Raw genomic sequence first — 26,427 nt, forward strand, 5'->3', positions numbered from 1 at the left:
GGTTAAGTGAAAAGAACATGGATATATATTTTTTATATTTTTAATAAATAGTGAAATAATATGTTATTTTTTATAACAAAAAAGTGAAACATTATATCACATGTTCTTTTGTCGTAGTGTCATGTTCTTTTATTTATGCATATGTGTTCTTTTGGTGCACATGTTGCACCATGCTCATTGTGCACCATGGTCCATAGTCCACAGATTGATAAAAAAAACCCATGTTGCAGAACTTGCATTAACATAAGTATTTGAAAGATGTAGCAAAACACTAATTCCATTAGTTCAATTGATCATTTATATGGTAATTTGGTGGATGATAAATTTTGAAAAATATATACTTGTACACGATAAGGGCGTGGGAATTATATATACGGAAGACTCTCTAAATTACTTTATTCATAGACCACCCAGTATAAAACATTTCTATAATCTTACCTTTATAATTCTTTTAAACATAAAACCTTACCTTTATGATTAAAAAAAAGTTTGTTCTGTTCATCTTATTTTCACTTATAAAATAAATATATAAGTTCAGATAAATTTAGTTAAATTTAGACAAAATAAATTTAGAAGGGAAAAAAAAGCGAAAATCAAACGCACTCTAAATCAAATTTAACAAGAATTTTACAGGTATTTTGGCTACTCTGTAATTAAAAAAAAAAAATTAAAAAAAATTATGATTTTTTCTTTCCAACTCAAAGAGGTGATATGGAAGGCGACACACATTGAGAGAATTCCACATTTCCACCCTATCAAAAACAAACCACAAAAAAACTCAACAAATTCTCCAACTTCCTCTTTCTCTCCCCTCTCCACTCCACTCCTCTCTCAATGGCAAGCCTCTGGCGATCAGCTCTAAACCGGGTAATAGGAACCGACACATCCGGATCAACCGGTCCAGAGTACGACGGGGTAGAGTTCTGGACCGAACCGGAACGATCGGGGTGGTTAACCAAACAAGGGGAGTATATCAAAACATGGCGTCGCCGCTGGTTCGTGTTAAAGAAAGGCAAGCTTTTCTGGTTCAAGGAGTCAACCGTGAACCGGTCCTCTAAACCGCGTGGCGTTATTCCGGTTTCGTCGTGTTTAACCGTGAAAGGTGCTGAGGATGTGTTGAACCGGCAGTTTGCTTTTGAGCTTTCAACCCGGTCTGATACCATGTATTTTATTGCTGATTCTGAGAAGGAGAAAGAGGATTGGATTAATTCCATTGGTCGGTCTATTGTTCAGCATTCCCGGTCTGTTACGGACCGAGAGATTGTTGATTATGATAATAAGTGATTTTAAGTTCTAATGATTTTTTTTTTTTTGAGGGTGATATGCTGTTAAATTGGAGTTTGCTTTCTTGTTTGATTTTCTGGGTTGTATATGATTTTGTGCCGTTTAATGTGAAAGCTATTTTGAATTTTGGATCTGAAACAATTTATTGATTGTATGTTCATCTTATTGAGTTAAAAACATCGATCATAAATTCATACCAAAACAAACATTGAACTACAATTATTCAACATCTTGTGGTTAAAGACTGAGGACATGGGTACGTCTATACGATAGTTCGAATCCCCAAATTGTAATGGATATTACACTTGAATATGGACTTATACCCTTCATTTTGGGCCAAAACCATGATTTTTCTTACAAAATAGTCAAGTCGGACACTGATCACCCATCCATGTTCAACATGGGTATCCAATTCCGATTTCGTAAAGTGTGGTAGAGGATGGTATAATTTGTGAGCAATTGATTTGGTAATATTCAGTGCACTGCCACATTGTTCTGTAAGCATATGAATCTATGAATGAAAGGAAAAGAAAGTGAGGACTCTGAAACCAAGTCATTTGCCTATGCAAAATATTACTAATAGAATGATCGATTATACCGATTCCAGAACCAGACTTCCAGGCCAGTAGGACTGTATTTTATGTACATGAATGCCATTCCTGAAGTAAAGGTTTTTGTTTCCATGGTAGAGAGTGAAGTTACTGATCTTCCTCGGCCGAACACGACGCGGATTTACACAAAGCATAATTGCTTCTTGTAATGGAGCACAACAAAATGGGCATGATTGTTACAATTGTAATCACACATTTAGAAATTAGATTTCTTATTAACTCATATAGTAAATGATCTTCTTGGGATGTATGAAAGTCAAACTTCTTCATCCCAATTAAAAACAATGTTGCCCAACACGCATAGTAATCCATAGAGGGAAGAAAGAAACTCTAAGATCCAGCTTATTTTGATGATTTAGTCATGCAAGGTCACGTAATGAGCCATAAATAAGATAGGAAAATCAGTAGTATCTATTTTCCGCAAGTTAAACATGTATACTTTTGTTTCTAAATATTTCACATATATTCCACTATAAAAGCCTAACTCCATTCATTCATTTAGCATCACATTCTCTAATCCTAATTCATAACCCGTTTTCACTTAACAAAATTTTCCATTTACTTTAGATGCTAAGATGTATTCAAAAGTTTTGTCATCGATTATCTTCCTCCTATGCCTCAACATGGTGTTTTTCACTATGGTGAGTTCCCAAAATATCTCACCCCCACAAGTCGAGCATCATAACCAAGATCGTGGCCACAAAGGTGGAAAGTCACCGACCCCTAAGGCGTCACCACCTAGAAAGTCACCGACTCCTAAGGCGCCACCACCAGGAAAGTCGCCGACTCTAAAGCCGTCACCACCTAGAAAGTCACCACCTACAAAGTACCCTACTCCCCCTGTAAAGCCACCAACCCCAGTAAAGTCACCTCCAATGGCGTCACCCCCAGTCAGGCCACCACCACCAGTGTCGTCGCCTCCAATGGCGTCACCCCCAATCAGTCCACCAACACCAGTGCCATCGCCTCCTATGAATTCTCCCCCCGTCACGCCAACAACCCCAGTGTCATCACCACCAATGGCGTCGCCACCTGTGAGGCCACCGTCGCCAGTGCCATCCCCTCCAATGGCGTCGCCTCCAGTAAGACCCCCAACGCCAATGACATCCCCTCCAAGGGCCTCGCCTCCAGTAAGACCCCCAACGCCAGTGTCATCCCCTCCAATGGTGTCCCCCCCTGTGAGGACACCAACCCCAATGTCATCGCCGCCAATGGCGTCACCCCCTGTGAGGCCACCAACCCCAGTGGCATCGCCTCCAATGATATCAACCCCAGTAATGCCACCAACCCCAGTCCAATCTCCTCCAATGACATCACCCCCCGTCACGCCAGTGTCATCCCCTCCAGTGATATTGCCCCCAATCAGGCCACCAACATCCCCGCCAATGGCGTCGCCTCCTGTGAGGCCACCAGTCCCAATATCATCTCCTCCAACAGCTTCTCCCCCTGTGAGACCACCACCGCCAGTTTCATCCCCGCCAGTGAACCCACCAACCCCAATGTCATCCCCGCCAGTGAACCCACCAACCCCAATGCCATCTCCGCCAATGGGGTCACCTCCTGTGAGGCCGCCAACCCCAATGTCATCGCCTCCTATGACTTCACCTCCAATAAGGCCACCAACGTCAGTTTCATCCCCGTCAGTGAACCCACCAACCCCAATGTCATCCCCTCCAGTGAACCCACTAACCCCAGTGTCATCTCAGCCAATGGGGTCACCTCCTGTGAGACCGCCAACCCCAATGTCATCGCCTCCTATGACTTCACCTCCAATAAGGCCACCAACGCCAGTTTCATCCCCGCCAGTGAACCCACCAACCCCAATGTCATCCCCGCCAGTGAACCCACCAACCCCAGTGTCATCTCCGCCAATGGGTTCACCTCCTGTGAGGCCGCCAACCCCAATGTCTTCGCCTCCTATGACTTCACCTCCAATAAGGCCACCAACGCCAGAGTCATCGCCTCCAATGGTATCTCCCCCTATTACGCCATCAACCCCAATGCCATCGCCGCCAACACTGTCACCCCCTGTAAGGCCACCGACGCCAGTGTCATCCCCTCCAATATCATCTCCTCCAGTAAGGCCACCGATGCCAATGTCATCACCTCCAATGGCGTCGCCTCCAATAAGACCACCAACGCCAGTGCCATCTCCTCCAATGGCGTCCCCCCCTGTGAGGCCACCAACATCCCCGCCAATGGCATCCCCTCCTGTGAGGCCACCAACATCCCCGCCAATGGCATCCCCTCCTGTGAGGCCGCCAACCCCAGTGTCATCACCTCCAATGACTTCACCCCCAATAAGGCCACCAACGCCAGTGTCACCGCCTCAAATGGTATCGCCCCCTGTTAGGCCACCTACCCCATTGCCATCGCCGCCAACATCATCACCCCCTGTGAGGCCACCGACGCCACCGACGCCAGTGTCATCCCCTCCAATAGCGTCGCCTCCAGCAAGGCCACCAACGCCAGTGTCATCACCTCCTGTGGCGTCGCCTCCAATAAGACCACCAACGCCAGTGTCATCCCCTCCTATGTCGTCGCCCCCTGTGAGGCCACCAACCCCAGTACCATCCCCCCCTATCAGGCCGCCGACCCCAGTGCCATCCCCACCAATAATGTCTCCGCCTATCAAGCCACCAACACCAGCATCATCTCCGCCAATGTTATCTCCGCCTGTCACGCCACCAACTCCAATTCCATCACCGCCAACGGCGTCTCCGCCTGTCACGCCACCAACACCAATGCCATCACCGCCAACGGCGTCTCCGCCTATCAAGCCACCAACGCCCGTGTCACCACCACCTATTAAGCCACCAACGACGGTACCACCACCACCTAGTAAGTGTCCAATAGATGTGTTACAATTAAAGGTGTGTGGCAATGTATTAAGTAACTTGCTTGGACCCTTGCTTGGCTCCCGACAAAAGAACCAATGTTGCTCTATCATTAACGGGTTGGCTAATCTCGATGTTGAAGTATGTCTCTGCACCGCCGTCAAAACTAATATTTTGGGAATTAACCTTAATATCCCAATCTCCTTGAATTTGTTACTCACCACCTGCGGCAAAAGGGTACCCGCCTTCCGGTGTTCTTAGTCGTGAGTTCTTAGTTGGATTGTGATGGGTGTCATCACAAGTATTATTTCCAAATTCCTGCTTCTAAGTAGCCCAATAAAGTTTAATACATAATTCTATATGTAATTCTATGTTATGTATTGTTTTGTTTTTGTTGGAGATTAAGGCCAGGCCTAATATTGTAGTAACGTTTTACATTAAAGTAGAAAAACATACATGGTTTTTCTGGAATAAAACATTAATATGTTTATTGAAGTCACTGCAATTAAATGCGTGATTGGATATAGTCATTCTATTATTATTTAGCATCAACTTTTTTTGGGTACTCTGAATCTTGCTAAACTCCTGCTGATTTGGATCAGGCCGAAAAGGCTTCAACTAAGGATGATTTTATGCTAGAAAAAAAATTGATTTAAAAGATGGAACAACAACCCAAGCACTTGTAGGTAAATCAAACATCTTCATTATCTAACTAATAAACTTTTAACCTCATTATCATAAACTTTATGGAGTATTTCAACTTTAAACTTCCTCAGTGCAGTCGTGAACAAATTTCCAAACTAATGAGGTAAGAGAATACCTATTCCTTTTGTACATAAATGGCTAACAACGGTCTCCTATTAAACCGCATAACACTTACTTCAGTGTCAATCCATGCTCAATAGATCAGCAAGTGTCAATCCATGCTCAATACGTGACAAAAAGAGCAAACTGTAACAAACTTTGAGGACTCAAATAATATACCTCATAATCCGACTCGAACTGAATTGTAGCCGGAGTCCGATTCGACTCCGAATCTGAATTGCCTCCTGTCATTCGAGGTCCAACCGCTCTGATCCCAGTCCCAATCCACACTTTTTATCATAAAGCGATGTTACTTTATTAAATTTTCAGAAAAAATTGAACAATATTACTAATGTTATGCAAATCATCTGCTTACACTATAAGTTGCATTCGGGTTGGAGTCAGGACACAATTCCGATTCCGGCCCTCCTACTCAGAGTTGGATTTTTACATCAAAGTTGTCATCATATCATTACCCCATTGCCTCAAAGAAGCTCCCGCAAAGAGCGGGGTAAGGGTTCCTCAGATTCAAAACTGTTAAAAGTTGTAGTCGGATAAATTTATCAAACTAATTTCCAAACTACATCAAAGTTGTAGTCGGATAAATTTATTTCGAATTTGAATCAGATCCTTTCGCTTCATAACACAATAACCTTTAAGTTTATACTGTTTGATGATGACATGAGTCATGAGGTAAAGAATTGCATGTAGAAAGAATTCTCTAGAAGCCACTCTAGAGTCTTGCCATTGCAGTTAGTCAAGAAAATCCTGTGATATGAGCTAGTTCAGGAAAATGAGCGTTCACAGGTTTTGTATCTGGTATCACCTATGGTTCCTATCATGCTATGGCTCATGAGAATCCTGAGATATGAGCTATAGTTCAGGAAAATGAGCGTTCACTGACGACAGTTTTGAATCTGAGGAACCCTGGGAGCTTATGTCTGATTCGGGGAGCCTTCCCTCAGTTCCCTCCCTCTAAGTATATTAAATATTTTCAGTAATCTCCAAAAGTGTCTCAAAGACGTTGTGGGTTATAGGACTTATGGCTTTGTAAATGAGTTCGATGTGGCCTATGTGCAATTTAAGTATTATGCTATCTATGGCTATAGGGACAAATCAGAACCTTTGACGAGGTTGCTTGGGATACTTGGAGATAATTTCCAACGACTGGAAGTTGCAGTTTATCTTAATTGGCTGTAGGTGACAATTGGAGTCATGAATGTTTTTCATACTCATTAGAGGAAGCTGTGCTTTCCAACAGATTCTGGCAACATTTCCCTCCAATTAAAAGGATCTTACAACTATGAATATAGCCTTGGAAAAGAGTTTCACCGGGGACAATTTTGGTCATGAACTATGGTCCTAGTGCAAGTTTGTCACAGTAGAAGCTGCCACGCAGAGTCGCCTACCCTCCCTAATTTATATACTTTGTACAAATGAGACAATAACAATCTTAAATCAAGGTTCACAATATGACAGAACATAGGCCTTGGCACGAGTGTCTTTGCCTTCTCGGCTGGCTACAAGGCTAACCTAGCCATTACAAAAGGGTTAAGCACTAATGACCTTAACAGACAATTTTCATAAACAAGATTCAACACCAGAAAAATCTTCCTGACTCGAAGTTGCAAAAAACATACAGTGTTGCGCCTCAAACAACCTTGTTGAAAATTTTCATAAAACTAAATTCAACAACAGAAAAGTCTTTGAACAAAGTTGCAAAAAGCACAGTGATTCCATCAGATACTAAGCAGACTTAATGCAAAGGCTTCAACAAATCATCATATATAATAAGTAGTGGATCCACAATTTCTTCCACAAATAAGGTTTACAATATCACAAGAGCTAACTGAACACAAAATTACATTAACAACTCAAGTACCATCCTGATACGTAACAGATAGGAAGAGGGGCAAGGATTACCTCAACAAAATATCCTATTCAGAACCAACTTAGCTACTCATCATCAATCCTCTTTCTGAGATGGATCCCCTTTAGGGAAGATTGGCGCTTTTGGAGGACCTCTTCCCTTGTTCTTGTTCTTGGGTCTCGCCTGAAATTTCAATCCGGACAATGTGTGTAAATACAAATACTTGTTCAATTCAACAAATAAGATCACATTAATGTAAGAGCTTGTTCTATGTGCTAGTCTATTCATCAAGATCACTCATAAAACTACGAATTTTGAGGAAATATCACTTGCTTGTAACTAGATTCAACAACCAATTAACTTCACTCCTCTAAATATTTTCAACAATAATACCCTCACCAACGGACAACACAAACCAGAAACAAATGAGAGTATCAACGAATAATACCACTTTCTTCAAATTCTTCTATTCGTTCCACTAGAGTTGCCAGTCTAAATGAATTATCTGACCAGAACTTTGTTAGAGAAGCAATTTTACGCTACATTATCTCAACCAAGCAATTACAAAGGTGGAAGTGCATACATTAGAACAACTAACAACATAGACTTTGTCTTAGAAAACTTTGTGCATATGTCTCACATTGTCATTATTAATTTGGGTATAGCTTCAAGATATAGATAGAATTTTGTAGGCAATCAAGTACACACCTCAATACCTCATACAGAATCAATATGATATACTGTAAATGATACTTCCTCCGTCTAAAACTAATAGTCAAGTTGATAGTGTAATTTAAACTAGTACAGCGACAATTAAATCAGGAACCAAATTAGTAGGTTTGAATGCACTAGAAACATGAAGGAAAAACAACCAAAGAAAGAATGAAAGATAGAGTGATGGAAAGAGAACTGACATTTCCAAAGGAGTGGTTAAAGCGTTTGCCTTTGGCGGTCTTCCTGTCACCTCTGCCGCAGTAAACTAACACCAACAAAAAATCATCAAACAAATTAGGCATAGATAAAAGGTGAAAAACAGGCAATTGAGTTTGAATTTGGAGAAGAAAAGGAAATTAGGGTTTCCAATTGCAAAAATTGGGGATTAATTCATTGATTAATTAGTAGAGTGCAAAGAACTTACTGAGTGGCAGAGCTGGAGAGGTGGAGACGGAAGAAGATAGAGATAATGTCGGCGGAGAGGAGAGAGAAACCCCGGCGACGGACTGAGAATGAGAGAAGGAGAAAGAGACGGAGTGGCACGCCATGGAAGGGGTTCCGAGTAGCAGTGAAGCCATTGCAACAAGTTCTGAAGATAAGAGAATGAGGATAGGATGCAAGCGGGTGACAAGTGACAGACACTAATATAGGCGTGGTTTGTAAAATGAATTTTGCCTTCCCCTCGGTTTAGGCCCGGTTTACTTTTTGTTTTTTTAAAAAAAAAAATAGGTAAGAAGAATGACCCTACTGAACCAGTAGTTGATGGGGTCACAAGATGAGTTCTCCACAAACTTATGTTGATTTAGTCCCGGTTTACTTACACTTAATTTTAACTTGAGGATTCAAGTTGATTTTGTACTGATATTTTAAGGAGTATTTTCTTCCAATATTTATTACGAAGTATTGAACTAGTGTGTAGCTCGAGTGATGTTCAGATTGCTATTTTGATAAATTAAATTCGAAATTATTCTTCAGTTCAATATTTGATTATAATATGTAATCTATAAAAGTTGAGTTCAATTAGATCATCTTATAATTCGTTTAATTTATTTTATAATGAAACTATATGCTTCAAATTAGATCTGTGTACACTACGTCATTTATATGATTCAAATTAATAAACACTAAATTGGATATAAGCAGGGCATTTCTATAGTTGATGCTTATGATATCATGAATTCATGGTTTTCCTAATGCTTTAATTGTTATTTTACTCCAATGTATTGTAGTCCATAAGAAATAAAAGGTAACACAGAAATTTAGTTGTTTTAGACTTCATGTTAACATGTATTTATAAATTAATGTGCATGAATACAAAAATAATTACTGGTTGATTAAGATTATAATGGAAGTTATTTTCAAAATTCGTGGTCTTGTGTGCAAACCTTGTGGACGATGTAACAAAAACATGAGAGTTCTACGTGGCACATAAACTTTATTCTCAATGTATTTTAATAACTATTGGTAAAGCGGTCATACTTCCTTCACCTAAAAGAAAACTTAATTTAGCGGCTCTTTCCAAAAGTCGTGAATGCAAATAAAAAACATCTCCCGGACAAGCTTCACGTCCAGGTGGTCTTCGTACTAGAAGAGACATTTGTCGATAAGCTTGTGCTATATGCGAATATTATTTTGAGAAAATCTTTCGGCATTTAGGCCGGGAATTATCGAAGGTCCGCCAAAATTTGGGAAAAGTTATCTTACTATAAATCTATAATCACTCTGGAAAATTAAATTCAACTTGCTATAAGATGTTACAATGTACTTCGTATTACATTCACCTTGCTAATCAACGTATCTAAAAGACGTTTATAAGTGATACATGGTGACGTGATGTTTTGTTTACGAGTCATTCACTCCATGTAATCTTCACAATATAAAAAATTGTCAAGTATGGTTTGCATAAGGTTTGAACGCTAACCTTGAGTTTAAGCAATAATGCATTTACTATAAGACATGACACGTTTCATGTAATCATTGGAAAAAAAAATACGAAGTAAGTAAATGTAAATGTTATTAATATAGTAACCCGTTGCATCGCGCGGGCCCATAAACTAGTTAACTATTCAAAATGAGAATTTTGGTAATTGAAATGAACTTTCGCATTTTACATCTACTTTAACCGATTGTTACGATATTTATCTTCATGTTGAAGAGAGTAGTTTTATGCAGATTTGACCGAAATTGTTGGACATGACGAGTTCCGAGTCAAGTCGAGTTCAATATAGAAAATAGTTATCTCTCCATTATCAACATCATGCTTATGCCAATCAATGGCAAATATTTCTGATATAACCATTATACCACCCAAGTATATCATCATCTTATGCTTATATGACTTCAAAATCTTCCTGATTAGTTGAAGTTTAACTAATCTAATGCTATTACATATTTTGCCTTCTTGCAGATGGACTCAGATATTAGCATGAATAAAGACTTTGTGACCAATCTTCATTCGATTTTCCAATAGTCTAAGATTTTTTTTTATGATTATGCATTTATTCGAAGTTCGTTCAAGCTCGAGCTTGCTTAAACACCAGATATTCTTAACAAGCTCAGCTCGATAAGGTTAATACTTGGCTCAACACAGCTCATTTGCAGCCCTAACACTGGCATACAAACCCTGGGTAGTCTGATAAAACTGAAATGCTACAGAAACCCAACTATTCACCTCAACACAAGTGGTTAAAGTGAGAATGTGAGACATTGCAGATAAACAAGCAAAATATTGTACCAGGGCCTTCACAGTAATAGCCTACGTTGCACTCGTCTAAAACGAAGATGCTTTAGTGAAACAAATCAGTTGAATCATTTATCATTCTTCACCACAATTAAGCACGAGATATCTTCTGATAGGAATGTTGATCGCGTTCAACCACTGACCTCCTTATCTCCCTACATGGCAAATTAACCGCGTTGAGAGGTAAAAGCATATGGGGTGGCTTAGCACCTGCACGACACGAAAGGGGTGTAAAATGTTTGGCAAACAGAGAAAACTCACTGTAATGGGCTAAACTGTGAACAAACTTGCAGGGAACCCAAAGCATTAATGTATGCACGAAGAATGCAACAGAAATAAAAACTGAAGGTGTTCAATAGAAGGAAGCCACTGTGATATGTATTTACAGCAAGTGAATTTCAAGAAAACCTACGTTCAACCACCTAAACAGTAAAGGTCACTCGAAAAAATTGTGCAAGTGAAAGGAAACCAGGGAGTATGATCAAATATGACCAGGGAGTAAAACTCTAACCCCTGGCAGAAATAATCTCCAGAAGCACTGATGTAATAAGCTGAGTCCCTCCTAAACTATATAAAAGTTGCGTAGTATCAACCAAGTTCGGGGGGAAGAAAAAAAGAAATCTGTAATCTGATAATACAGCAGTAGATGACTACAACCTGTGCAGTAGTTTCAAGGCCTTTCAACAAATTAACCCAAAATTTTCTTTTCTGATAATACAACAGTAGAAGACTACAACCTGTGCAGTCGTTTCAAGGCCTTTCAACAAATTAAGTAATTAACCCAAAATTCTCTTTATATTAGGTAGGTCCTTCAGTTATCAACTCTATTCCCATCATTAACATCTTCAGTTGAGTTCCCAAAGCCTGAATATATCCGAAGATTTAATATATACTGAATAATACTTCGTACTACGTATAATATTAAGCTGCACATTTTGTTAAACAAAATGCATATTAAAACAATAGGGAAAAAAAAGGATGAGGCATTTTGTACAACTTGCAAATGTTTCTTTTTTGTCTCTTTTTTGGGTGAGGAGAGGCAGATCACAGTTTAGGGCTTTAGGCTCAGATACACGTATTGTTTCAACCTCATTACTGCGGTTTTGTTATTACTAAATGAATACAGTTTGACCAGGATTCAATTTTGACTACAGCCAGTATGAGAAAATATGAAGATTCATCATTAGACAATACTTCAATTTATCAACCGAATTCAAGTGTAGAACCATACTAAAAGATCAGAATTCCAGCTGAAATCATAATTATAGTAGTAGAAATCTAGTATAATGCTACTAGAAATCAAACAGAAATGTAAGCTCACAAAGATGCAAATTTGGTATGTGAAAAAAAGCAAAGAGAATCAGAACGGATATAACAAAACAAATAGAAAATATTGTACAGACCGAATGTCCACTGCAGAAATAGGAATAATTTTAAGTTTACTTTTGCAAGGAAGGTATTGACCAAATGTCCATGGTTATGCAATCCCATCCCAAACTTTTATTTTTCTTCATAAATTTCCATGACATCCTTATCCAACCCCTAAAATGGTAACGGAAACATATGATTAAAAGAGATAGTTTAAGGTGAACAAGCATTATCATGCTAATTTCCTTACAGACTTACATATAAATTCATTCCTATTATCGCAATTTGATACCACCTGTGACTTGTCAAACAGGCCTTAAGAATTCTACAAAAATTCACAAGAGTACAGGAAACTACCATTCAACAATTTCTACCTGGCAGGCACAAAACATACAACAGCAAAATCCACATTTTTTTTCCTTTTAGCAACATTACAATAGTAAGAAAAGGAAATGAAAACACAAAGGGATAAAAAATACCATGTGTATTCGAGCCATGAACCATAAAGCAACTGAACAAAAACTAGATCATTGCATCCTCTGCATCATCTTTTTTGGCTTCTTTACAAAACTCAAATTGTGCTTCCTGAGGTTTTTCCTTTTCAACACCGTCTTCTCAGGCAATGTGAGCCGCTTCTTACCCTTCTTCTTGACAACCTTCGTCTTCTTTACAAATCTAGGATCTACCTTATAATCCTTAGACTGGACTGGAACCTCATTACAAACAGCTTCACTGAAAAGAGCCTTAGCCTTTTCAACACGACCATGAGCATACAACTTTCTAACCAATAAGTCATAAGTCTGGACCCCCGGTTTACATCCATCCGCTTTCATCTTAGCAAACACATTTAAAGCAGGATTAATCCTCTCAATTCCACAAAGGATCTTCAAAAAACCAAAGTAAGCCTTTTTATCAAGACAATCACCAAATCCAGCTGATTTCATCCTATCAATCATCTCATCTCCCTCCCCAATCCTAGCAGCCTGATACAAACTCCTAGTGAGTATAAGAAACGTGGTGGCATTAGGGTAGCACCCCCACTCACCCATCCTATGAAACAACTTCATAGCATCCTCAGTTTTACGAATCTTACACAAATTCGACAACAGCACATTAAAGGTCTCAGTGTTTCGCGGCACACCAGCCGCATCCATATCAACTAAAACATCATCAGCTTCAGACTGAAGCCGAGAAGGGTCCTTCTCCCTACAAAGCTTACAAATACAATTAAGGATTGAATTATAAGCCACTGTTCCTAGCTCGAACCCACCCCTGTACATCTCCCTGGCTAACCTTCTAGCCTCCTCAAGTTTCCCATCAACACACCACCCTTTGATCAACACATCACACACATACTCATTAGGGAAAAACTCATTAGCAAGGTTCTTAACCATTTTCTCAGCATAATTAGGATACTTGTGTTCACAAAGTTTAGTAACAATATAATCTAACGATTTCCTATCCCTAACTATGCCGTATTCATTCTCCATCCTATCAAAAAACGAGACTGCCTGCGTCGCTCTACCGGCTCGAACGAGGCGGTCGATCGACGCAGCGAAAGTTTTAGACCCAATGACACCTTTCCCACCAACAAGAATATCATGAATGATCTTAAAATCCTTCCTACGACCAAAATAATCAACGAATAAAGAGTATACCTCATCAGTGAGCTGGAAATCGGGGGATTTAGAGGATACCCATTTGAAGAAATCGAAAGCATTGCGACCGGCGTCGGATGATTTGTTGAGCGTTTGAAGAATCAGGGAAGGAGAGAGAGTAATGTGAGAGAATGAGAGGTCTAAGCGTTGCGAGAGGGAGAGGGAGTCGGGTTGGTCGGAGGGTTTAAGGAGTTCGGAGGAGAGAGAAAGGGAAATTTGGTCATTGTCCTGGGACGTTTGAGAAGGTTGGGTGGTGAACGATCTGAGGGGAAAAGGGAGGAGTGAAGGGAGGTGGTGGGGTTTTGATGGGGGTGTGAAATGGGGTTTTAGGGCAGTGAGAGAGGGTGGAGGAGGGCGAAATGATGGAGTGGAGAAGTGGCGGAGGTGGAGAAGACGGCGGAGATGCGGGGAGAATCGCATGGTTGGAAAACCTAGGCTATGGAGGGATGGAGGAGTGTTGGTGGATTCACCAAATCACCAGTACCACTAATTGATCTGCTAAGCCAATGTGGGAGGTGGATGAATGGGCTTCTTGACGTTCTGTTCTCAAGATCACATTTGGTATTCAGAAAATGGGCCTACTCATGAGTTATATTCTTGCAATTGCTAACTGCTGTACCCGGGTACAGCCAGCTCTGGCTGTACCCCAAAAACGACGCGCTCATATTGTTTGTTCATTCTTGTCGACTGTTTGTTCTTTTTTATTGTACTGTTTGTTCATTCTTGTTGTGCTGTTTGTTCTTTTTTGTTGTACTGTTTGTTCATTCTTGTTGTGTTGTTTGTTCTTTTTTGTTGTACTGTTTGTTCTTTCTTGTTGTTTTTTAAATTCATCATCAAATTTTCATAATTGTTGTATTTTTTGTTCTTTCTTCTGGAATTTTATGTTCTTTTTTATATTGTTTGTTCTTTCTTGTTTATTTGTTTGTTTATAATAATCATATGGTTAATGTTCATAATTAAACTCTTTATTCATCTTTTATTCTTTCTTTTTGTATTGTTTGTTCTTTCTTGTTGTACTATTTGTTCTTTCTTGTTGTTTTTTAAATTCATTCATCAAACTTATTGTTGTATTGTTTGTTCTTTCGTGTTGGCTTTAAAATTCATCATAAAATTGTTCATAATTGTTATATTGTTTGTTCTTTTTTTTCTGGAATTTTATGTTCTTTTTTATATTGTTTGTTCTTTTTTGTTGAATTATTTGTTCTTTCTTGTTTATTTTTTTGTTCATGATAATTATCTGCTTTATTATTTGTTCTTTCTTGTTGTATTGTTTGTTCTTTCATGTTCGCTTTAAAATTCATCATAAAATTGTTCATAATTGTTGTATTGTTTGTTCTTTTTTCTGGAATTTTATGTTCTTTTTTATATTGTTTGTTCTTTTTTGTTGAATTATTTGTTCTTTCTTGTTTATTTGTTTGTTCACAAGAAATATATGGTTAATGTTCATAATGAAATTGTTCACTTCATTGGTCTTTTTATGTTTTTACAAGCGCCTATATTGTTTATTTCCAAATAAATAAATAAATGTACATTTTCAAAATAGTAAATGTTCATTCCAAATAAATAAATAAATGTTCATTTCCGAAATAGTAAATGTTCATTTTTGTAGTTTATTTCCAAATAAATAAATAAATGTTCATTTCCAAAATAGTAAATGTTCATTCCAAATAAATAAATAAATGTTCATTTCCGAAATAGTAAATGTTCATTTTTGTACTAGTGTTTTTTCTTTCTTGTTGTATTGTTTGTTTTTTCATGTTGGCTTTAAAATTCATCATAAAATTGTTCCTAATTGTTGTATTGTTTGTTCTTTTTTCTGGAATTTTATGTTCTTTTTTATATTGTTTGTTCTTTTTTGTTGAATTATTTGTTCTTTCTTGTCTATTTGTTTGTTCACAATAAATATATGGTTAATGTTCATAATGAAATTGTTCACTTCATTGGTCTTTTATGTTTTTACAAGCGCCTATATTGTTTATTTCCAAATAAATAAATAAATATTCATTTCCAAAATAGAAAATATTCATTCCAAATAAATAAATAAATGTTCATTTCCGAAATAGTAAATGTTCATTTTTGTAGTTTATTTCCAAATAAATAAATAAATGTTCATTTCCAAAATAGTAAATGTTCATTCCAAATAAATAAATAAATGTTCATTTCCGAAATAGTAAATGTTCATTTTTGTACTAGTGTTTGTTCTTTCTTGTTGTATTGTTTGTTTTTTCATGTTGGCTTTAAAATTCATCATAAAATTGTTCCTAATTGTTGTATTGTTTGTTCTTTTTTCTGGAATTTTATGTTCTTTTTTATATTGTTTGTTCTTTTTTGTTGAATTATTTGTTCTTTCTTGTCTATTTGTTTGTTCACAATAAATATATGGTTAATGTTCATAATGAAATTGTTCACTTCATTGGTCTTTTATGTTTTTACAAGCGCCTATATTGTTTATTTCCAAATAAATAAATAAATATTCATTTCCAAAATAGAAAATATTTATTCCAAATAAATAAATAAATGTTCATTTCCGAAATAGTAAATGTTCATTTTTGTAGTTTATTTCCAAATAAATAAATATTCATTTCCAAAATAGTAAATGTTCATTCCAAATAAATAAATAAATGTTCATTTCCGAAATAGTAAATGTTCATTTTTGTACCAGTATATTAATGTTCATTTTAAACAACACAAAACGACATCGTTTTGGATGGGGGTACAGCCAGCTTTGGCTGTACCCGGGTATAGCCAAAAATTTGCAATATTCTTGCCCCCATTATCTCCATGACTCCATTCCATTCACCATTTTATGCCTTCATCCCTCAACTTGCTCTTGTCAATGGAATTTCCATGTTCCCAGAGGTAAATGAACTAATTTTTTTCTTTGGTTCTACTACGAGGAGTTCCCACCGCCTTCGGCGAGTGGACTAAGATTTTTTTCATTCTCAAGGCTCGAACCTGAGACCTTGGTTAAGGAGCAAGAGACCATTAACCACTCATGCCAAGCTCAATTGGTTGTAAATGAACTATAATTCCAATTTCCCTTTCTTTTAGTTCAATTAGGTCAAGTGTCAAAAACATCTTAAAAGGAGTACAAGTGTTAAGATAATTTGTTAAGATCTTGCACTGTGAAACACCATATGTGAATATCCTAAGTTAATAAATAAAAAATTTGATAAAACAATCTTTTTTTTTATTTTTATTGCTTTCGGGGTTTTGTTTTGTGATGGATTGTAGAAGAAAGACACCATGTTATGGATCTACGAGAGAATGGTTTGGTTTACCAATCATTAAAGATTGCAATGTGAAAACATGTGAATGATCTGAATTCCATTTCAAATCTTATTATTGTGAGATGACATTCCCATGGTAAAGTAATGGTACATGGAAATCTGAAAGGACGGGGGAGTACTACAAAACTTCTGTGATGCTAAACTTACAACTAACTGTCGATGAGCAACTATATATAATTCACACGTTTCCTCTTCGGTCTTCCTGTGTTTTTTACAAATTCATCAAGTTAGCTTCGTTGGTGAATGCGAAGGGATAGGGCAAGCATACAAGAAGTCCAAGGAATAATACTGCAACCCCAAGAGCAACATACTTCTGTTCAGGTTCGCTTATTTCCTCAGCAAGTGGAGCAATTGGACCCCTCTGTAAGATGTATATCAGAACTACCCAATAGAATGCCACGTCGTTAAACAATGACGACAGTCCAAGAAGAACAATTGCCGCGCCAGTAAGCCGAACTGATGCCTGTCAACCATCAACTTAAACCATCAGTAAGTATTTTGAAATCTCAATTTTGGCTCTCTGCATATACATGTGTGTATACTTAACAGCTGTACCTTTCTTCCCCATATGGCAAAAGAAATACGCCCACCATCAAGCTCTCCAGCTGGAATGCTATTTATGGCATTAATCAGAAGCCCGGCCCATGCCCAAATGACAAGTGGATTTAGTGATATTGCTTGACCTTCCTTAAGGACATCTCCTAGAAGTAGTTTGGCTGTTCATAAAAAAAATGCTAATCACCAGGAGCAAGGATTAAGAACATAATGAAATTCATTTAATTTCTAGATGCAAGATAAATTTGCTTACCGATTCCCCCAACTAGAAATGATTCATGAAAAACAGAAGCATCAACAATAACACCAAGGCCATCACTAGGTGGCAAAATGAATCCCAATAAGAAAAGTATGAGACCCAAACTATAGCCAGCCAGAGGTCCTGCCGCAGCTACCTTCAGAAGGTCCTCGCGTTTAGGTACAATGTTGACAATCCTTGTGATGGCACCAAAAGAACCAATCTGTTGAAATAAATCATCAGAGATACAGTATTTCATACAACAATTTTAGAGAGGAGTTTAAAAGCATCTCAATTTTCATGCACATTCAACCATGATTATTTTATTCTATACATATGAAACAGGAAGTAGGAAATCCAAGCCAGTAGAAATGAACACATTCATCAATCCTTTTGTTGACCTGTATATGTTTGCATCTCAAAGGGTTCAGTAATGAGCGTCTCCCTTTCTACTGTAAACCACGTATATGATTATTGGAGGTACCTTCTACACTTTTACTTCATTTCCATCCATTATAATGTCCCTCTCCTATATGCAAAACCAAACCTAATAGGAAATACAAATCCTGTTTTCCCATAGGACATGCTTGGAGGGGGGATGATAATCAAGCAATCTGAGACCAAGCTTGAGTTACTTAAGCTTGGCTCTTTATACTTTAATTCGAACTTGAGCCAAGTCCCGAGCTCAAAATCTCAAGTTCAACTTACCCTAAAACTCCACTTGATTTCAAAAGTTACAACTTCTTAGCCCCAAACCATGCATGTCCTTTGGTGATAATTGGAGCTGAATAATGAGGAGTTCTTCTTGTTGTCAAACATGGACAGGCTTCAGTTTTCTGAACTCCATTTCTTTTAACAGCCGTAAAAGTAAAGAACAGTGATATAGCCACTGTGACGAACTGACAACTGGAGAGGACATTATTTATGCAACCTAACCTACTTCTTAACAAACAGATTGTTTCTATATCTCTGAACACATGCCCAGTATGGGAACCTTAGCATTGGGAGATTTATTTGTCTTTCCCTTTTCCCCCTCTATCGTAATACTCCCCCGAGTTACTCCTCGTGGATATTCCCATATTGTCCACCATTGATTTCACATTGTCCTATTTTATTGTGTTTTTATTCATTAATCAATATTTACAGTCCACCCTCTCTATTCCTACTATTACTTCATATTATCGGTTTTAAAGTCATTGATTACACTCTTTAACATTTTTGAAAAGTCAAACATGGACAATATGTTTAAGACGGAGGGAGTACGTCTTTACTGGTAGGTAATCAAGTTACTTGTACCCCCAACGATATTTTATACAAAGAAGACGGATAGCATTGCCTTTCATTTACATTCTTCTGTTATTTTCTTTGAGGGGTGCCATTTAAAAGAAAGTCAAACCAATACAAAAAACCTGGTATTATTCCGGTAAAATCATCTTTCTTATATAGAAAATGCCTAATGTGAATGAGCGACTCAACCAGCAGTCACAATATCTTTCTGATAACACTTTCAATATGGGGCCGTATCATACCTGCCAACTGGGAATGAAATATGGCACACCAAGCTTCACTCCACAATCTTTTGCAACTAAATAATGTCCAAGCTCATGTACCCCCAAAATAAGCACGGTCACAAGTGCTCCGGGAAGACCATTCTTTAGTAAATCAAGCTTATCAAAACTTGATCTGAAATAACAAATGAAAAACATAAGTCCCAGCACAGCATTTTTTGTCAGGATCTTGCAGTTTCAATAAGTTACAACATCTTAAATATGCTGCCACGATGCCACGACAAATCGGCTGATCAGTAGCCTTTCATGAACAAACGATCATCAACATTCTCAAAAATAAAAAAAAATAAAAAAATGAAGAAAGGCAATCACCTAAGATGATCAAGTTTTTACAGAAAATATCTGAAGGGATAGAAAGAACAAAATGCTTGTTCGACGTCTCAGACATGAAACAACAAATTTTGAAGAAAAAATTGAGAAAGCAATATCTGAATTTTTTTTCCTATCTGCTGAAACATATGTCCAGATTTTTGGTGAAACATGTAAAGACTGCAAACTAGAGATGAATGAGAGTTGAGAAAAGGGCATACAACAAGTCAGACTGCAGTTCAGGAACATTTCGAAGGAGTAAGGTAAAAAGAGTCACCAATCCGAAAGCCCCTGCTGCAACCCATTCTGGTACAGCTGCAGCAATTCACAACAAAAAATAGGGTTGAAAATGCTGCACTAATCTGAAGAGGAATAAGTAGCATCTAAGATGAGAAGCAGAAAAAATAGAGATCTATTTACCTGTTGACTCTGGTTGCAATGTTATCTTTGGCACCACCACTGCCACAGGTTTATCATCGTCAGGGTTGATAAGCATAAAGAGCTTATATTGATCACCTAATCTATCCTGCATGTGAAATGAAATCCTCACAAAAACTGTTGCATCTTGCAGTTAACAAGTGCAATACTGAAGACCAACGAACCTGCAATCTCTTTGATAGTTTTTCATAGCTTTTAGATGCTACCCCTCGTAGATTTCCTTTAAATAATACTCCACCCTAACAAAACAAAACGAAAAGTGAACAATTATATCAGAGATCATATCTGCTTAGCTTGTGGTTGAAAGTTATCAGTAAAGACTCCACATTGGAAAAGAGAGTATTCAAATTTCAAGCTTTCATAAATCAACACAGCAGGCATGTTCGAAGCATAACCGTTCTCTATTTTAGAATTATGATCAAGAAACAATTTCCCTGAATGAATACTAGGTAAGAGTTATAAGACCACAAATCATCCATACAAAGTTATCAGCACGAAGCATTTAATCAAAAAAATATGAACAAACAAGTGCTAAAGAAAGCCTCAGAGTGTAGCTTTACACTATCTTAAGTGATCATACTCACATGAAATATACTTCAAAATTTCTGTCTTCTTAGTTCACCTAACATTTTTAAAAAAAACTTAAGACCCCTTCGGCCCTTCCTCTATTTTGTTCTTGTTTCAGACCAAAGCTTGTTTCTTTCTATCCCAAAGAAAGCAGCATAAGCAACAGATTGACAACTAACAAAGGAATAGAAGCTGCGGTTTTGATAACTAACCTCATATGGCTCTTGCCCTGTCACGAAGAAAGTGTCAAATCCGAATACTTGATCTCTAAGTATGTCAATTGTCTCCTTCGGCATCCTAATCACTTCATCTAGTTGCTGCAGCTGCACATATTATGGATAAAGGTTACTTAAAATCATGGAGCCAGAGCCACAATTTATAACAATTGAAAGAAACAAAAGAAGAGCTGAAACACTAGCCTATCAGATACAACCATAATCACCTTCACACCTGGAAGAGGCGAACCACTGGCAACTTTTAAATTGTCAGGACCATCCTGCTAACATGCAACGCGAACATATGAGTTTCAGACATTTAGTATGAAAAATGGAAATCAGCCACTACATTTTGCTAACAAGAGGAAAATGGTTTATTAACGTTTTCACAGTCAGGACATGTAAAGTTTGAAAGGGGTATAAGCAATAATCAGAAAGATAATCTTAAAGGACAAAGGGGAAATGAAAATCTTTCCCATCAATTTCTCCAACTCTTACTTCAACAAATTTAATTAGCAACACATTACGGAGTATTCAGTATGGAACAGTATTTCAACATAAGAACAAACTAGAAGTTGTTGCTCCTCATAAAACAAATTGTGTATGGGGTACTTCATTCATAAAAAAGAACTTTCATTACAAAATATCAGTAGCATGTATCAGAAGGAAAAAGGACAAGTGAGTTTGACAGTAGACATCTAAACTAAAGTTGTTACTTTGACATTATTAAAGCTTTATAGCACGAGTTTTGTTTACGATGATATTTCCCTAACAATCTCCCTCCGTCCGCACAGACTCGAAATCTGAATGTTTTCTTAAATGATGGAAGAAAGGTTGAAGTCAGACATAATAAAGTGTATCCTGGTTTCCCACCAAAAATTCTGCTAAGGAATATGGAAAATTACTTCAGTACGAAAAATATACTTCGTATTAAGTTTTTGGTTACTCTTTGAAAGTTCATCAATAAAGATATTGCAACTCAGTGAGCAGCCTCAAAAGTAGAGGATAATATGTGAAAGACATTGGATATTTTGAAGTTAAATCACTTCCTTCCTCCTAATGAAAAGATAAAAAAGAGGACATGGAATACTTTTCTCAACGAATTCTCCCATGGACTTTTTTCACTGACATAAAGCTCACAGGTTCCACAAAAAAGCCTCCTATGAAATCTGCACCACCAAGCATGAGCAAGTTCTCGCAATTCAATTGCCACAATAAAGGGGGGAATGATAATTTGAGAAAACATAAAATTTGAACTCAGCATGTTATGGATGGAAACAGCAGCACTAAAGCAAAATTTAATTATAGGAAAGACCGAAAGACGGAAAACAGAACATGATGGGTATTTAGTTAATCGACATAAAAAGCAAATATATTTCTCAAATAACAACATACTTGCGTACCACCTTCACCATTCATTTTGATCTCGTTGTTTTCTACAGTATTGCTGTCTGAATTCAAAACTTCAGTGGTGGATACCTGCTCCTTTTCCAAAAAAAAAGATCCACAGCCATCTAAATTAAAATGAGTGAGATAAGATAAAGTAAAACAGAATTATGAAGTACATGATAACTGTTAGAACAAAACTGTTTTCAAAATATTACCTGTTCAAGCTGTGAATCATACTCTATGCTGGAATCAGTTGACTCCACACTTCCATTTTCTTCATTGTCGTCCTTCCCCTATAAATTGTTAAAATGAACCAAAGACTGAAGCATTAAGAAACAAATTTCTAACATTAACAATCTGCTCAGTTCTAATTAAAAATATTAGGGGATTCCATCATCCCTGTGTGAAATTTCAGTCTCAAACAATAAAAACTTTCCATTTAGAGTTCTACAAAAATCGATATGCCAATACATCTATGATATACGCATGTTTACACGTTATATCTTGCTCGAACTAATCCCTGCCACTGCCGCTATGTTCATGTATCTATAAAGTGCCAACATATTAATCAAATAATGTTAATGAATTAGCAGTGCTCTTTGAACTAATGGTTAGGAAACTTCGGGAATTTGCACTGATTCCCCTCTCTCTCACTCGTCATTCACCCCCTCTACAGCCTCCAAAATTTTCAATATTCAAAGAGCGTGATAAATTTCATTATCTAGCCAGCTCAAATTTAATTGGATTGTCTCGTATTCGAAACAATTTAAAAAATTCAACCCACCTTAAATTAAACCGTTTCTTTCTAATTATAAACAGGTAACCAAAAAATTAAAGAGGATTAAGTTTCCATATTAATACGATTGCCTTATTTCGCAAATTAGAAGGTAGACAATAGTGCACAGTGAGCATGGTGCACCTTAAGAACACTAGTATATAATTAAAAGAACGTCTAGTTAAGTGAAAAGAACATAAATATATTTTTTGTTTATATTTTTAATAAATAGTGAAATAATATATTACTTTTTATAACAAAAAAGTAAAATATTATATTGCATGTTCTTTTGTCGTAATGTCATGTTATTTTGCTTATGTACATATGTTCTTTTGTTGCATCATGGTCCATAGCCCACATATCGCATTTCTTATGTAAAGAATGCCTATATCAATCCGGTGCTAAATAGACCAAAAAAATGTTATTCGAGATACACACTTAAGAACTCTACTAACTCAAATTTAGTACGGAGTAGATGAGTAAAATTCACTAACTATTTTTCCTTGTTTCACTCTCCTTGTGATTCTACTTCCGTTAATAACAAGTCTAAATTCTGAATCAACCGCAAACAATTCAAGATCCAACATAAACTTTTCGCGTTAAGCTCAATTCAAAATTTCAAACCCTTAACTAGCCCATAGGAGCTGACCTAAAGACTAAAGTAGAGCTCGACTCAGCTCTTTCTCACAATCTAAAATTGGTACATAAATACATAATACATGAAATTTAACATATTCAAAGACCTTCCGAACAGTGAAATTTTTGAAATTGAAGTAAATACATTCTTCAAGCGAATGCTACTGAATCGTAGGAAAAAAAGGTCAAAATCGCAATCAAAATACCTTATTATCATTGGCATCAGGTCCAATCTCATTTTCACCAACTCCACAAACGAAATCAACCTTTCTTCTATTTCCTAACCTAAAATCAGAAATTCGACATTCAATCAAAATCATAACATTCATAAGTAGTACATAAACTGTAATTCCAGTTATAAAAGGGGGAAATACCTTGAAACAGCGAGAAATTTCAATCGGCAACGGCGAAATTTACGAGGAAATTCTAAAGAGGAAGCAACAATCAAAGGTTGAAAACGAAGAACAGAGCAAGAAGTACACTGTGAGAGTGACGATGAATTGCAACGCAGAGCTGCTGCAAATCCCATCGCTTAGCTTCAATGGAGACGAACTCGAACTCAAACTAACTCTAGAGGAATATGCAATTCTGCATCATTTGGCAACAAAATTTCTAAGAGTTCTGTTTTCAGACAAATTTTTCAAATTGAATTTTAGACGAAAATGGTTTGGTTTGAGTGTTGGAGATATCGGGAGATGCTTTAGGAATCTTATCTCTGTGTAATATCGGTACTCCAAATTGGTTCGACTGAGGCGGCCCGTTCATGCGGATGTGTTCGTCTCATAGCCAATGGGCTGCCCATGTCAATGTGTCATGGTCCACTTATGCATTATGCTTTCCCTTATAATCCGCTTGGTTTAACGGGAAACGCTTTTTAACGCTAACCATTTCTAAGAGAAATACAATTTCAATTACTTCCTCCGTTACTAAATATGTGTCACTCATGAAAATTTGCGCGGCAATTAATGAAAATAAGAAGTGTGTAAGTAAAACAATGATTGAGAGTGTTTGTTTGGGGAAAGAATAAGAGAAACTTTTGTGTGAGAATAAAGTAGATAATTGTTTATTGGTAAAGTAAAAATAAAAGTGGATGTGGGGATTAAAAAGTGAGAAAAGTGTAGAATGTGTAAAAACAAATCATAATTTATGAAAAATGTATGGAATAGTGGGAAAAGTATATGTTCGAAAATGAAAAATAGACACTGAAGGAAATAATTCCCTTGGTCCAAGTATGCATTCAATGCTAAAGTCAATAACTGCGGTTCAGTATTAATTAAACAAGTTAATAATTCAGTGAGATCAAGTGAGTTGTATGTCTAACTAGAGGCCGCTTCAGTTCGAGTGGAATTAATAATATTAATCCACAGCTTACTCTTGACTGAACTCGTAGGGTCACACAAATAGTACGTGAACGGGTCAAGTATTTAAGTGAATTAAATACTCTATTTATGAACATTCGGAAACGACGGATCTCGGTTTCAGTGGGACCTGAAATCGTCAAAAGGCAAAATATAGAATGCTCCGGAAATGATGATATTGCCAGAAACGGAAATATGGATCATGACGGAAATATAAATATTTTCCAAGTCGTAGATGTTGCCGAAAACGAAAACATGGTACGTATCGGAAAATATTATCGGAAATAGAAATATTGCCGGAATCGGAAATATTGCCGGAAACGGAAATATTACCGGAATCGGAAATATTGTCGGAATCAAAAATATTAAATACTTGTTCGAATCGGAAATAAATTCCGGAATCAAAAATATTAAATATTTGTTCGAATCGGAAATGAATTCCGGAATCGGAAAACAAATCGGAAGCGCGTCGTGCGAACAATCGACGAACGAGCTTGCGAGACGCAAGGCCCAGCGCAAGCGCCGGGCCCAGCGCCCAGCAAGCCCACGCGCCAAAGTAGCGAGCAAAACAGGCCGAGTAGCAGCAGCATCGCCCAAGTGGACCGCGTGCATGCTGCCAACGCCCTTGGGCCAGCAAGCAAGCAGCAGTGCCACTCGTGGGCCTGCGTGCTGCGGGCTGCGCGTGGCTGCGGGCTGTGCAATCTACACGGCCATTACCTTGGCCGGTTAGGATTACTTCGTTGTCAAGTAATCACGTTTTCCTAATTCTACTCAAATTGGATATTTTAGTTAAATATGAAATACTTAGGTATTTGATTAAACGTAAAATTCTAATGATATTATTTAACTAGAATCCTAATGGATTTAGTTATTCGAATCCTAGTAGAATTCTAACTCCTTTATTTTCACCCTATAAATATGTGGTTCATGATCACAATTTATAATGCAATTCATAAGTATCCAATACATTAAGTTCAAGAGAGAATTTAATATTTGCCTAACTTTATTGTGAGTTTCCCGAGTGCATGGGCGACATTTGGAGTCCTAAACTTGTTCTTGTTCGGTTCAGGAGTAGCTAGGGAAGGCACGCATCACATTGTATGTATCATAATTATGTTAATTGACTATGTGTCAATTAATTTGGAGTCCTAAACTTGTTCTTGTTCGGTTCAGGAGTAGCTAGGGAAGGCACGCATCACATTG

The 26,427-nt window shown here is 37.4% G+C and overlaps 5 protein-coding genes across 8 annotated transcripts; 2 read left to right on the top strand and 3 right to left on the bottom strand.

The window, feature by feature from the left end:
• Positions 1–711: 711 nt before the first annotated feature.
• On the top strand, positions 712–1,425 carry LOC110802168 (pleckstrin homology domain-containing protein 1). The gene has a single exon (XM_022007604.2). It carries the CDS (start codon positions 835–837, stop codon positions 1,282–1,284), a length of 450 nt encoding a protein of 149 aa, XP_021863296.1. The 5' UTR covers positions 712–834; the 3' UTR covers positions 1,285–1,425.
• Positions 1,426–2,387: 962 nt separating this feature from the next.
• LOC110802158 (proline-rich extensin-like protein EPR1) lies at positions 2,388–5,254 on the top strand. The gene has a single exon (XM_022007588.2). It carries the CDS (start codon positions 2,471–2,473, stop codon positions 4,991–4,993), a length of 2,523 nt encoding a protein of 840 aa, XP_021863280.2. The 5' UTR covers positions 2,388–2,470; the 3' UTR covers positions 4,994–5,254.
• A 1,911-nt stretch (positions 5,255–7,165) lies between these two features.
• Positions 7,166–8,773, bottom strand: LOC110802170 (30S ribosomal protein S31, chloroplastic-like). The gene is made up of 3 exons (NM_001426474.1): positions 8,545–8,773; positions 8,321–8,385; positions 7,166–7,589 (listed from the first exon to the last, which is right to left on the bottom strand). The coding sequence occupies exons 1-3, from the start codon at positions 8,696–8,698 to the stop codon at positions 7,503–7,505; spliced, it is 306 nt and encodes a 101-aa protein (NP_001413403.1). The 5' UTR covers positions 8,699–8,773; the 3' UTR covers positions 7,166–7,502.
• A 1,806-nt stretch (positions 8,774–10,579) lies between these two features.
• On the bottom strand, positions 10,580–14,444 carry LOC110802165 (pentatricopeptide repeat-containing protein PNM1, mitochondrial). The gene is made up of 2 exons (XM_022007602.2): positions 12,708–14,444; positions 10,580–11,070 (listed from the first exon to the last, which is right to left on the bottom strand). Exon 1 carries the CDS (start codon positions 14,304–14,306, stop codon positions 12,756–12,758), a length of 1,551 nt encoding a protein of 516 aa, XP_021863294.2. The 5' UTR covers positions 14,307–14,444; the 3' UTR covers positions 10,580–11,070; positions 12,708–12,755.
• Positions 14,445–17,188: 2,744 nt separating this feature from the next.
• LOC110802164 (probable zinc metalloprotease EGY2, chloroplastic) lies at positions 17,189–24,643 on the bottom strand. Of its 4 annotated transcripts, none has more exons than XM_022007600.2 (13): positions 24,241–24,643; positions 24,073–24,151; positions 22,671–22,748; positions 22,462–22,551; positions 21,294–21,350; positions 21,064–21,174; positions 20,449–20,523; positions 20,267–20,372; positions 20,068–20,161; positions 19,499–19,652; positions 17,985–18,192; positions 17,732–17,892; positions 17,189–17,639 (listed from the first exon to the last, which is right to left on the bottom strand). In XM_022007600.2, the coding sequence occupies exons 1-13, from the start codon at positions 24,393–24,395 to the stop codon at positions 17,388–17,390; spliced, it is 1,620 nt and encodes a 539-aa protein (XP_021863292.1). In that variant the 5' UTR covers positions 24,396–24,643; the 3' UTR covers positions 17,189–17,387. The 4 variants fall into 4 exon arrangements, with proteins under 4 accessions (XP_021863292.1, XP_056695727.1, XP_056695725.1 ...); XM_056839749.1 differs by having other exon boundaries at positions 21,294–21,347; positions 22,462–22,545; positions 24,241–24,612; XM_056839747.1 differs by having other exon boundaries at positions 22,462–22,545; positions 24,241–24,612.
• Between the last annotated feature and the right edge of the window lie 1,784 nt (positions 24,644–26,427).

Source organism: Spinacia oleracea, chromosome 1 (assembly GCF_020520425.1).
Source record: "Spinacia oleracea cultivar Varoflay chromosome 1, BTI_SOV_V1, whole genome shotgun sequence".
NCBI lineage: Eukaryota > Viridiplantae > Streptophyta > Magnoliopsida > Caryophyllales > Amaranthaceae > Spinacia > Spinacia oleracea.

Bases quoted from the DNA above. Each gene is read 5' to 3' on its own strand.
- LOC110802164 (XM_022007600.2), bottom strand. From the start codon at position 24,395: ATGGGATTTGCAGCAGCTCTGCGTTGCAATTCATCGTCACTCTCACAG. The intron at 19,653-20,067 runs GTATGCCCTTTT...TTGTTATTTCAG, and splicing joins GAACTGCAGTCTGACTTGTT to ATCAAGTTTTGATAAGCTTG. The intron at 17,893-17,984 runs GTAAGCAAATTT...TTTTATGAACAG, and splicing joins ATTTCTAGTTGGGGGAATCG to CCAAACTACTTCTAGGAGAT.
- LOC110802158 (XM_022007588.2), top strand. From the start codon at position 2,471: ATGTATTCAAAAGTTTTGTCATCGATTATCTTCCTCCTATGCCTCAAC.
- LOC110802170 (NM_001426474.1), bottom strand. From the start codon at position 8,698: ATGGCTTCACTGCTACTCGGAACCCCTTCCATGGCGTGCCACTCCGTC. The intron at 8,386-8,544 runs GTAAGTTCTTTG...TGTTGGTGTTAG, and splicing joins CTCTCCAGCTCTGCCACTCA to TTTACTGCGGCAGAGGTGAC. The intron at 7,590-8,320 runs GTCAGTTCTCTT...TTGAAATTTCAG, and splicing joins TTAACCACTCCTTTGGAAAT to GCGAGACCCAAGAACAAGAA.
- LOC110802165 (XM_022007602.2), bottom strand. From the start codon at position 14,306: ATGCGATTCTCCCCGCATCTCCGCCGTCTTCTCCACCTCCGCCACTTC.
- LOC110802168 (XM_022007604.2), top strand. From the start codon at position 835: ATGGCAAGCCTCTGGCGATCAGCTCTAAACCGGGTAATAGGAACCGAC.